The sequence below is a fragment of the Triplophysa dalaica genome, chromosome 6 (assembly GCF_015846415.1).
Source record: "Triplophysa dalaica isolate WHDGS20190420 chromosome 6, ASM1584641v1, whole genome shotgun sequence".
Taxonomy (NCBI): Eukaryota; Metazoa; Chordata; class Actinopteri; order Cypriniformes; family Nemacheilidae; genus Triplophysa; species Triplophysa dalaica.
In genome coordinates this window covers 3,587,998-3,600,807 of record NC_079547.1, presented here as the reverse complement: position 1 = coordinate 3,600,807, position 12,810 = coordinate 3,587,998, and the positions used below count along the sequence as shown (strand labels likewise).

The 12,810-nt window shown below is 39.4% G+C and overlaps 2 protein-coding genes and 1 long non-coding RNA gene across 3 annotated transcripts in view; 2 read left to right on the top strand and 1 right to left on the bottom strand.

Annotated features, from left to right (window-relative positions):
- LOC130424723 (uncharacterized) overlaps nucleotides 1-12,810 on the bottom strand; it is a 52,681-nt gene that overhangs the window by 5,917 nt on the left and 33,954 nt on the right. The window contains exon 2 of the long non-coding RNA XR_008906970.1: nucleotides 2,432-2,577. This is a non-coding gene — a long non-coding RNA (uncharacterized LOC130424723). The remainder of the gene's footprint in view (nucleotides 1-2,431; nucleotides 2,578-12,810) is intronic.
- On the top strand, nucleotides 1,618-5,537 carry obi1 (ORC ubiquitin ligase 1). Its single transcript, XM_056750612.1, has 6 exons — nucleotides 1,618-1,760; nucleotides 2,459-2,594; nucleotides 2,768-2,859; nucleotides 3,401-3,625; nucleotides 4,039-4,127; nucleotides 4,246-5,537. Exons 1-6 carry the CDS (start codon nucleotides 1,689-1,691, stop codon nucleotides 5,330-5,332), a joined length of 1,701 nt encoding a protein of 566 aa, XP_056606590.1. The 5' UTR covers nucleotides 1,618-1,688; the 3' UTR covers nucleotides 5,333-5,537.
- Nucleotides 6,866-8,700, top strand: pou4f1 (POU class 4 homeobox 1). Its single transcript, XM_056750613.1, has 2 exons — nucleotides 6,866-7,066; nucleotides 7,376-8,700. The coding sequence occupies exons 1-2, from the start codon at nucleotides 6,944-6,946 to the stop codon at nucleotides 8,354-8,356; spliced, it is 1,104 nt and encodes a 367-aa protein (XP_056606591.1). The 5' UTR covers nucleotides 6,866-6,943; the 3' UTR covers nucleotides 8,357-8,700.

The window sequence follows — 12,810 nt, the reverse complement described above, 5'->3', positions numbered from 1 at the left end:
CCAAATATCTTCTTCTGTGTTCAATAAAACTAAGAAATGTATACAGGTTTGAAACAACTTGAGGGTGAGTACATGATGATGAAATTTTCATTTTGTGGGCGAACTATCCCTTTAAATGCACAATATGTTATCCTGTAGCTCAGTTTGTAGCAATGTGCTAGGTTGTGGGTTTGCTGTATACTATACATACAAGGAAGATGCATACTTATAAAAATGTATGCTTTGAATGCACTGTGAGTAGCTTTGGATAAGTGTATACCAAATGTGCAAACTTCATATTGAAATCTATGCTGTTTTCTAAAAATAGAAGACATGATGCTACTTTTTTATTTTTGGCTCATCAGTGATTCAATGCTTTTTGTAGATTCATGTGATGATGAGGTGTTCAGTCCACTGTGTGAATCATTTCACGTGGGACTTTATGATGACATGGACATGGCTTGTTGGCACAGCCTAGTTTAACTTACGAAAACAGTCAGCAGCAAGCGATTTTGTGCGTGCATTGTGTACGCTTATCTCCATTAAAGAAGGCAAAATGGATGTGGGGGCGTTTAAAATTAGAAAACGAGGCAGATTTATATCATAACTGTATGTAAAAGCACACTCAGCAGTATTTTCCCTGCTCACACTCACCACTAATGCATATGTTGTGTCTAATTTTGAGTCTCGGGCCGAAAGCTAGAGGCCTACAGGTAGACTATTCGTAGTCTAGACAAAGTCGAGTCTCCGTTGGGTGTGTTGACATGAAAGACTTGCAACAAATGACAGTAATGTAGTCGCAGTACCAATAGTCTGCTTGATGCAATCAATGTACAACATTGTTTTGCATCAGTTCGATGCTAATGAAGTTATGTCACAAGCGCCCGGCCGCTGGCTCTGCCATGGGATAATAAACCCATCATTTGCAATGACCAATGAATTATGAGATCTAATAAAAATGAATAAAAAAAACTAACCGTCTACATTATTGTGATACAATTATTGAAACAAATGGCAGATCCTAAACTGAAAGAAGAGAAAGGACTAATGCAATCTGTTTTTTTACACATTGACATATGCATGTTGGCACATTAAAAAATCTTACAAAAAATATAACAACAAAAACGAGTTTACTATTTATTGAGTCTGACAAGTATTCATACACCATGGTGGTTTGTGGTGTCCTGCTATTAAAATGATCATTTAAATTAAAATAAATGAAAGTAACTTGCTTTATAAGAACTAACAATTATAATCATAATCGAATTATTTAAACAAGAGTAGCCACGAATTTACTATTATCTAACTGAAGGAACAATTATTTTTTGTACGAACTATTTCACGTGAATAAAACCATGGTGATAAGGGTTTATAACTACTGCAATACAGTAACAACTACAATATTTTCACCTTGACTTGTTTTAGTGAGATTACAAATGAAGTTTATTGAAATTAACACGCGTCTTCGACCTCAGCTGCGCAACGCTGAGGGCTCGATCTTTCCCACCAAAGTCCCGCGAGAAGACAACAGCTTTCAAATCGCTCTCGCGGTGCTTTGATGTCATACCCCGATTGGTTAGCGCAGTGCCGCAGGAAGTCGACTTTCGTACTCCGCGCTTGCCGTAGTCTCGTGCTATTGTGTCTGCTGGAGGGAGTTTTGTATCATGGAGTTTCACATCTGATGCCTTTATTTATTTTAGAGCTAAACCATGTCTCATCCATTTCAAAACGTGACTCTTTCTCTGACTCTACCGATTTCCTGCCAGATATGCCTAGGAAAGGTAACGAGCTTTCATTTTAAAACGCGTTTGTTGCATGTTGCATCTCAGACTTGATCTGAAATGAATGTCTAAAGTTAGTGTTTGGTCGTTTTATTAGTCAATGATCGATATAAGCCTGCAAGAGGCTGCATATGCTTATTAAAGTAAATAAGAGAAAGTTCGTTTTTAAGAGTGCAAGCTCAAGATCTCCCTCTTAAGTACTACTATATTTGTGTAAACATGACGTAACTAAGGGCGCACGTTAAGTTAATACGTTAAGTTTACCATTTTTTAATATTTCATAATAAAACACTAATAAAATTTAGAAAATAAAGATTTAGTTTCAATTATATTCTATGAAAGTAAACATTACTTTCTGCTTGGCAGCCATACGCTTTATGATTAGCATTGCCCTGATAAAAACCTAATGGTTCCTTTACCACTATGGATTATTCGCTGGTTAGCATTACAACCTTTACAGAATTCCTATATGTTGTGTGTTTTCGGTCTTATTCCCGTAGGATTTAATGGTGTTCCATTGGTTCTCCCAGACATCACCCCAATACAAACAAACACCAGTAGAGAACATAATTATAGTTTCCATTAAAACCAATACCACTCCCATTGTAACCAACAAATATTTTTCTACTGTTCACTGAATTGTAATAATGTCATCATGGCATGGCATTTACCTGTTGCTTTGCTCTATTGCATCAAAGGTGCGTCATCCGGTCATTTGTTGCAACAACCACGTGTTCTGCAACACCTGCATTAAAGTTTGGCTGGAGAAGAACAGCCAGTGCCCGACCTGCAGAGTGGCCATCACAGCAGAAAACCCCTGCAGAGAAATCATTGGTAATAAAACGTCAATTGTACATTTTTACATTTTACATTATACTTAGGAATATAACAATACTGTGGTTTTGCAAATCTGTGACTTGGGTTGTTTTACTATTTGACATCTAGGATTAAACTGTCGGATGTAAAGAGAGTGAATATTAATTGTGTGTGTATGTTTGCGCTTACAGGGGCAACAGCTGATAGTGAGTCCAGCGAGAGCCGCTCTGTAAAGAGACGCCTCAGAAGGACCCGAGGAGAGCTGCTTTTCCGGGAATATGAGGTACTTGGACTTAGAAAAATGGTTTGATAAAAGCAGTTTTCTTTGATGTGTTTCAATAAACCGGAAGTTAGGGTTGGGCATATCGAGTGCATTTTCATTGAATAGTCTTTAGTTTAGCCTCGCTCATAAAAAAACATGTTCAGACTGGCAAACTTCCAGTGTATGTATACTATGCAAGCTAGACAAATACTTTGTATACACAGACAGAACACTCAGGTGATCTACAGCACTTGGCAAAATACTGTATGTAGTACAAGCAAAACATGTGAAGAAACTCTGCAATTCTAAAGAACATTCTATTGGACAGTAATGTGTATGTTGCCATGTGAACAAGTTCTCAGTATTCGGGCCAATTTCTCTGGAAGAGCAAGACCAAGCAAACATCTGAAAAAAATACTGTCCACTTTCTGCAGTACACTGGAATATAGATGACCTCAACCAAAAGTTACAAACTCAAAAGCTGAATCAAGTTTAAAATGTCTCAACTCATGTCTATATAAAAGACACCAGCTGAGGAGGTTATGAATCATGTGTCCGACAGGATGAAATCGAATCCCTTCTGAAGGAGAACGAGGATTTGAAAAGCCAAGCCTTGAGCCTTGAGATGCAACTCAAGACAGCTCTGGAACCAGCCTCCGTCTCAGTTCCTCAGACTGAAACCAGCAGCGCTGTTGACCCGAGTGTTCTCGAAGAGTCGGCCAATAAGCTTAGAGCTGCCAATGACCTCTACTGGAAGGTCAACCAGGATCTCGACAGACTAAAAGAGGTACGATTGTGTGTTCTTTTTAAAATGATACTAGGAATTAACTTGGGTCAAGATGTTCAAAAACAAACTCCTATATGGCATAAAGGCAGATTAAATATAATTAATAGAACTATGCATGGGTTTACTTTTTTATTAACGAAATATGCAAATGTATTATTTGTATCACTAGCTTTAATTAAGTTGTTCTATGTAAATACACCTGTTTAATCTCTTCGTATTCAATGACTTTATAGATAAACATTGAAACTTTGATTTGTGGTCCCAGAGTTTCTCTGTACTGTACATAAAGTTTCCCACAACCCAGAAAGTGCAGGAAATAGTGTTATTTGTGTTTTGTGCACAACACAGACTTTATGAGTTCCCTGAAAATACAAAGATAACCGTTCTGAAAGCAACCTGCTTCTTTCCCCCAGGCTAACAAGACTCTACGGTCACAGAATTTTGACCTAATCCAAGAAAATATGCGTTTGAAAGCCGAAGTTGACAGCAGATCTCCACAAAAGTAAGTACTCCGTATGTGATGCGCTACGTAAGATTTCGAGGTGCTCAGAATCTTCCTCTTCATACTGTTTATGAATAGATGCATGTTTTCAAGGGGCTTGTTTGTGTTCTCCATTGAGATTTGGCAGGTATACTGTTGCAGCCCTGGAAGCTAAAATCCACCAGTATGAGCGGGACGTAGCCCAGCTGAGGAGAGCTCTAGAGCGCAGCGATAAGTACATCGAAGAACTCGAATCCCAAAACCAGAGGGACGGACCTCAATCTGAAGAGGCCGTGCACTCCAGCACTGCGTTTGGGGAAACGGAAGATGGAGGAGTTGAAAGAATTACCCTGATGCGGAGGAGCTTGAGTCAAATGGAAGAGACTTCTGTTTATACAGATCTGGACCAAGAGCCTACACAGCTCCCCAACAACCACTCTCGCCTCCTGACAACATCCGATGTGAGCCAAAGGGTGGATATTTTAGAAGGGCCCTTGACTCCTCAGAAGGATGTTACGGTTCCCTCTACTCCTTCCTCGGCTCTCAGATCTCTGAGCTTAAAGAGTCCTGGTGTTTGCAGTGACAGGAAGTTGGGTCTCAAGCCTCTCACGTACCTGAGAAGACTCAGCTTTGACGATTGTCAGACCTCAACCAGCTCAGTCAACCAAAACCCGAGAACCTTCCAAGTGAGCACAGGTGCTTCTTTCGATCAGAAACCCTCTGTGAACTCTGACAATGAGGCCTCCTGTATGGGCTGGATGGACGGCACACCTGAGCTTCCTCAGCCGGATGAAAACGGAGAGAAGTTCAAGCAGTCTGAAAACACATCTTTGGCCGAGGACCTGACGGGAAACAGCGAAGCTTGCATGGATGCGGCATATCTGAACAAGATCTCTGAGTTGGATTCTATGATGGCTGATGGTGAGAGCTCCAGCGGTCAGGTCTCTCATCTTCCCATAGCATCCTCTTCATCATGCTCGCCAGCCTTTGATGCCACACAAATACCAGAGCTGGATTTCTGTAGCAACCTCTTAGCTGATCCCGGAACGGCAAGAGAGAACCAGGCCACATCAACGACGCAGGAGAACAACTGTGATGCCGCTAACACTTCTGAGGAAAAAGTTTCATTTGTTGATTTTGCAGAACATCCCGGGCAGTCCACCAAACGCAAGTGTCCCACAGGATCGGATATCTCCAGCCCCTCCAAACTTTCAAAACTAAGTTAGAAGCAGAAACATTGCAGATATTTTCTTGACCACCGCTGTTCTCTCTGGACTTTCTTACAGATTTACCTTGCTGTTCATTATTGCGACAGCAGTCCTTAACATCTGTATGCCGAGGAAGGTGCTAATATCAAACATTCCTTCTTATGAATTGAGTCCATATATTTTTGCATTGAAGAGATCTCATTCATTGTATTTGAACTGTAAAAACAATAAATTCAATCACAGCAACCAGTTTGAAATGAAATGTTTTTTTAATTTTATGCTAGTGCTTTTTTTTAAATATAATACAGTATACAAATGTGCATACTGTACCTACACAGTCATAATTTTAAATGAACTTCATGGTTTTTGTCACCACAACAATCACAGTGCTTTTATTATTAGTCTCTCTGTTTAGTGGAGGTTTATCTTGTCATGACTAAACAAATCCAAAGTCTCTTTAAGAATGAATTAATCCTACTGTATTAACACTACATTAGCTCCAAGTAGAAAAGGGTTGGCCAATGAAAAATTCAAACAGTGATTAGAGTTTAGGGAAATATATATGATAGTTAAAGCTGTGTAATAACTCGCAGCGTGACATCAAGACTCCAAAAAGACATCAGTGATGTTTGAATACTCTTCTTATAAGCTAAAATATTTGCAGTACTTATATCTTTCAATCAGTAGGCTAAAATGTATTATTAGATATGACACAAGTCTTTTGATAAGCCTGAACTATCAATTTAATGTTGATTAATTTTTTTGTAAATTATTGGATTAAATATTTTGGTACATATATATATATTTTTTTATTAAATACAGGATTTTTAGATATGTAATGTTTTGGTACATATTTTCTTTTGATATGTCTAAAATGAAGAAAGGCCTTAATGTACAATTTTTCATATCAACCATTTTTAGAAATGAAAGGAATAAGCAGTTGTCTTATGTGACAAAAAAATGTAAAGATGTATTGTATAATTTTTACAGTATTTAAATTGACCTGTACTCAAATATTTATTCTATTCATTTAGAATTGGTTTATCCATACAATTTTCAACAAATGAATTGTATTCATATATTAATGAATATTTAAAAAACTACGTCTCTGATCATGTTAAAGGCTTCCGTTCTATTTAAGGTTTAAATAAGCACAACCAATAAATAAATAAAACAAAATTCATAAGCATTAAACAGCCACTTTACGAATTTTACAAAGCCTCACAAACCCGTCAGTGCAGCACGCATGCGCGCTGAATCCACAGGTGTGGACGCCTCCCTCTCTCGGCGGGCAAAACACGAGATGAGACGAGGACAGAAAGAGGGAGAGGCAAAGACGAGAAAGAATTCAATCGGGCTCGTCTCGCGAGAATAGGCGAGGCTGCCGGACGAGATGTGAGGGACTCAGGTGTAAGAGCGCTCCTCATCCGCGCACAGCGCAGCAAAACAGACTCAGACGCACTACAGGCATCTCCGCTTTACCATCAAGCAGCCGGCGACTCCAGCATCCGCCTGACTGCTCGAAGACAGGGAACAAGAGGACAGGAAACCGGATCATTGTATATTTGTTTTTGTTTTGTATTTTGCAAGCCTTTCGTGCACTTTATACGGACGGGATCACTCGCAAAGATGATGTCCATGAACAGCAAACAGCATCATTTCGCCATGCATCCCACCTTACCTGAGCACAAGTACACAACTCTACACTCCAGCACGGAGGCGATCAGGAGAGCATGTCTACAAACTCCACAGGTAAACGAGCAGCAAACTTCTCTCGTTCTCGCCCGGGTTCTCCTCCGCGCGCCAGGAGCGCGTAATAATAAGGAGCGCTGCGAGGCACATACTGCCTTAATGTTTTTTTTTATGTATTCCACGGCAATCATCCGCACGTCTGTGATCTTTACTAAAGCCATGCTCACTGAAGGCATAGACTTCGCCCGTTTAAGTATTAATTTTATGACTGGAAGCTTCTAAAAAGGGATATTCTGTGTGTTATGTGTTAACACTATTCCCCAGCTGACATATCTCCTTTCTTTTCTCTCTCTCTTTCCCCGACTGCAGCTACAGAGCAACATCTTCGCCAGTTTGGACGAGACGCTTCTGGCCCGCGCCGAGGCTCTGGCGGCCGTAGACATGGCTGTGTCCCAGAGCAAGAGTCACCCGTTCAAGCCCGACGCCACGTACCACACTATGAACACCGTGCCATGCTCGTCCTCCTCCACCGTGCCCCTCGCCCACCACCACCACCATCATCATCATCACCACCACCAGAACCTCGAGCCGCCCGACCTCATGGACCATATCACCTCCCCGTCGCTGGCCCTGATGCCCAGCGCGCACGAAGGAGCCGGCGGAGGCGGCGGTGGGGGCGGCGGTGGTGGTCTGATCTCCACTTCGGCCCACACGCACTCTCACATGCACGGTTTGACCCACCTGTCTCATCAGGCTGCTATGAACATGAACTCGCCGCTCACCCACCACGGCCTCTTACCGGGCCACCACGGCGGTGCGCATCAGGGCGCACCGGGACTCTGTAACAACGGACTGTCCTCCATAAACGACTCGGACACGGACCCGAGGGAGCTGGAGGCGTTCGCGGAACGCTTCAAACAGAGGAGGATCAAACTCGGTGTGACTCAGGCGGACGTGGGGGGTGCGCTGGCGAACCTCAAGATCCCGGGCGTGGGCTCGCTGAGCCAAAGTACCATTTGTCGGTTCGAGTCTCTAACTCTGTCTCACAACAACATGATCGCGCTCAAACCGATCCTTCAGGCGTGGTTGGAGGAGGCCGAGGGCGCGCAGCGAGAAAAAATGAACAAACCCGACATTTTCAACGGGAACGAGAAGAAGCGCAAGCGGACCTCCATAGCGGCTCCGGAGAAACGATCTCTGGAGGCTTATTTTGCTGTTCAGCCTCGACCGTCTTCGGAGAAAATCGCGGCTATAGCTGAAAAATTGGACCTCAAAAAGAACGTGGTGCGAGTATGGTTTTGCAACCAAAGACAAAAACAAAAGAGGTTGAAATTTTCTGCAGCCCACTGATGGACTACTTCTAAAAAAAACACTGAGTTGGACTGACTTTTTGGGGACCAAGGAACATCGCTTTGACAGTGCTAGTTTTCAAATCCGTGTGCTCACGACAAATATGATTATTACAGTTTTATTTCAGAACTCACGTGCTCTCTTTCTTTTCACTGTACTGGTGAATGTAAAGTATGCAAATAACAGGTAATCCATATGAACTACATTTCAGTTGTTCAATGCTTTCTATCGTCACTATAAAAATATCATTGTTAAATGAGCTAAATCGAGCTTTGTTTTAGCCAGATTTGTTTCAACAATGACGTTTATTTCAAATGATGAAAATAGCCATTTATGGATTACCTCATAGTTTAATTCTATACTAATTTATTTATTTATTATTTATGAATTTATTTATTTTCAGCATATTTGTGTATTTATTCATGCGTAATAGGGAACTGCTCTATTTTTGATTATTAAATGTGTTAAAAGCAGACCCAGTTTATCACAGTCTTACTGATAATGTTATCGTTCAGTGTTTCAAATGTTTGCTCTTATTAATACGGAATTTAAAAGCAGAAAGGAAACGAAAGTATTCGAAAGTCCCTTTTAATTGATGAGACATTAAGGTGGCAGCCACCGCTCGTATTTCTTGAAATTGCACTGAAATTTGATGTTATTTAGATTGGTTAGATATATCACATGCTTTTGTATATATATAAATATACGTACAAATGACACTTGCTCACCGTGCAAAACTCAATTTTCCCAACATTTATTTTGATTTTGTGGAAAATCTGAATTCTTCCTCCGGCGTTAACTTTTCCTTTGAAAATGTTAGTGGCGGATATTAGTTCACTCGCATGATTAAGATAATTATACTTGCAAAGAAATTGTCCTACAATATGAGTTCGTTGGTTTGTATACTTTGGTTTGCAGTGCAAACATTCTATGCATCGAAAGAAAAAAAATACCAAGCACTACATAGAGTATCTACTGGTAGACCTTTGTGGATGGTGTAAGTCACTGTTTAATACCTGTGTTCACATAAAAACACAACGTTGTTTGTCGTGTTAATTGTTCGGGAAAAAAGAAGCTGTGTAAGTAATGATTTAATTTTGTGCACAAGTATGTTTACAAACAGCGGACACGTGCGCATCGCGAGACGTCTCACTCTTGTCATACCTGTGCACCTGTCCAACAGTCTGCTGTCTTACCATCTGAACATCCAAACTTTTCTCCATTCTGTAAGCCAAATCCAGCTGCAGGGGCTCAAGTCCCGGCAAATCTTCTAAATAAACGATGGAAAACCAAAGTCAAGGCTGTCATTGGGGTGTTTCGGATGAAAATCTCATTCAACAGCATGGATAGACAGACCTTCAATTATCAGGCCTATTTGACACATATTCAGCCACTGTATCCACACAGTTGTAGTCTAATTTAGTTACAGGTACACATCACGGAAAATATTGAAAGTAAATTTTATACTGAAATTAATTATTTGAACATTTTTATAACTATCCCTTTGTTCTTTTTTTAAAATAGCACTCAGTGCACAATACAATTCGTAATATGTACATTAGTTTCCTATTACGTGGCAAAATTAAAAGGCCATACTGAAATGAAATACCCTTCTCCCAAAAGAATACTATGGGGTCACACTCGGGTAAATTTAATGGTGCAAAATGTAAGCCTCCCTTGTTTTCTGAGAGAGAAATTGACCTAATAAACTTTGTTCCCGGAGATCCATAAACCTTTTCTTTCCTTTATTTTTCTTACAAACGCGAACGTTTGATATGCAATCATTACTAGAGAAGGCATACATTATTTATACATTATTTCCCATCATTTTTATGTTCTGCAATCCAGACTATACAGACTTGTCTTTCACCATCACATTTCGTATTTTAACTGATCTCTAAATAAAATCAGTATTTGGTTTCACGAAATATTTATTAAACGCATGTATTAATAAATAATATATGCTTATTTATTAGCTGCATAATAATAATAATAATAATAATCAACACATTTTCATAACTGTCATGCCATTTTCTGCCTTATTCTACTTGAGCATTAATTTTAAATACCCTTACTACGGTTTATTAAATAATTCATGCTCTGTGGTTCGGAAAATTAATAAACGAAATACAACAAGACACTAATTAAAAACCTCAGTAATTGTTATCGGCGCCTAATGGGATCTTTCGTGTCAAACAAATGGTATTTTGGCCATGTACGTGTCTGCTAAATGAGGTAACATAAGAATTACATTACTACTCCACCTAAATGTAATTTTGAATTCAAAATCTCTCTGACTTCGAAGAGCATAACATCCGTCCCAGAACCACAAGATAGGATCAAACTCACGATAAACATTTGATGAAGGTTGAGACCAGGCCGTCTCCAAACAACAGTGCAAACGTATGTTTAAAAAACAAGAAGTCGTTTGATACGACCTAACACTAAAGAAAGGTTCCTAATTTGTCTAATAAGTTTGTTTATTCATAAAGAACAACGACATTGCAAGTCTTTCGCGGTGTAAAATTGAGGAGAAAATATAAGAGGAAGGGGTGGGAGGTTTACATTTTGCTGCCTTTAAAAAAGATATGTTATATGTAGGTGATGCAATATTAATCGCGCTTTGCTGATATAAAATGCAATATTTTCAGACAGCTATCGGGGTTTTTCAGGGAAGCGCTTGATGAAAGCAGGTCGCAGCTGCAGTGCTACTGGAGAAAGACACATTTATTGTTTCTGTTTGGCTTTTGGCAACGAAGACAGCAACGCGGTTGCGTGAGTATATGGACATTTTCTTCATAGTAAAAATGAATGCTATCATTTGACTGGCACTTTTTTAATTCAATCGTCCAGTCAAAATTCGATGCTCTCTTAAATTCGACAGCTTTTTAAGCAAGTGCTATTTTTATTTTTCGTTTCCAGCTTTAGTTTAGAATAAGACAAGGCGGCAATCCCCAACGTTCGCTACATTAAACATATGCTTTACTAAAATTTTGTCGTGTGATTTATTTTCTAACAGCAGCAACCTTAATTGTAGTATTTTTTATTTGACTGTTATTTGATTTTTTATTTGACACGGTGACTTTTGGAGACTTGATAGTCAACAAAAAAAGAGGCTGCTGTATGTTTTGTAAATTAATCCAAAATAACTCAATAATCCTAATGTGGTAACATTTAAATAACTGGCTATGTTAAAATTGACGATATAATTTTACTGCATCGATACAAATTCGTAAATCAGAAAAACTATATAAAACGAATAACTGCCCGTATTCACTTTTACACAGCGCCTAAAGCTGTAGTCATTATCTTTTAGTTTTGAAATTGTCCACTAATTCCTTTTGGTCTGTCAATGCTCTCTTATGTTTTGCAAAAATCTGTTTTTTATATTCATAAAAAACTGAGCGATAAACTACATTCTGGCTGCATTTTCCGAAAAGCGAGGACGCGCGCACGCACCATATTTCAGCACCACGAACAGCTCCCTCGCAGATTGAAGAATAATGCATTATTGAGAGTCTATATCAAACAGCTCTAGGGTGCTGCTGTCTTTCTGCCTGCTCTAAAGCCTCTAATATGTTAATGGCCGGAGGGGATGCCGCAGGTACAGATCCCAGCTGCTTCATGAGCCATATGTCAGCCGGTTTGCCTCGTGGATCTATTAATCAAGAGATGCTTCATCAACACAACTCAACAGCATCCCACCCTCAAAGTTCAGCAAACAACAAAAAACAACATGGAGCCCGTTTCAAGCAAAACACAAACGGATTTGAAAGAGAAAAGGCAAACGATGGGTATCAGTTAAATATGTAAGACGTCAACAGCCGTTTCTGATGCGCTTTATGCAGCAAATGCACGTATAAACAGAAACGTGTGTCTTTCTGCTCAAATTACGAACATCCTCGTTGTGATCACGTACGTTTGATAGGACGAAAAAAGTTTGAAATAAAAAGATTCCAAATGAATACGTTTATACGAATATGTTTTTTTAACAGGAAAAATGAACTCCAAGTGAACTCATAGCCGAGCGTTGGCCTTTTAGGATTTGTGTGTAATACAATTTCAATCCACCGAATTAAATAAGATTACACATTTTTTCGTCAATATTGCTGTTATTCACACGCTGCCACCTAGTTATTGCAGAACGAGTAATTGCAATATTATTTTACGCTATATACTGTAATTTTATGATTATAATTATTTCTAAAATGAACAGATTTATAGATATATTTAGTAATTATATGAGCATGCAATTTCTTGTAGGCTACTTAAAAATCGAATTTATACAAAAGTGTATTATTATTATGTATGCATTTTAATGGGCGGTATTAGTCATTTGGCCACCAGCATCCAATGCATTGTGGTTGATGGGAAACACGTGCAGCACACGTGCAGCCAGGGCAATTCACGGCTCTATATTGGTTATAACAATGTCAATGAAGGATGGCCTGTGG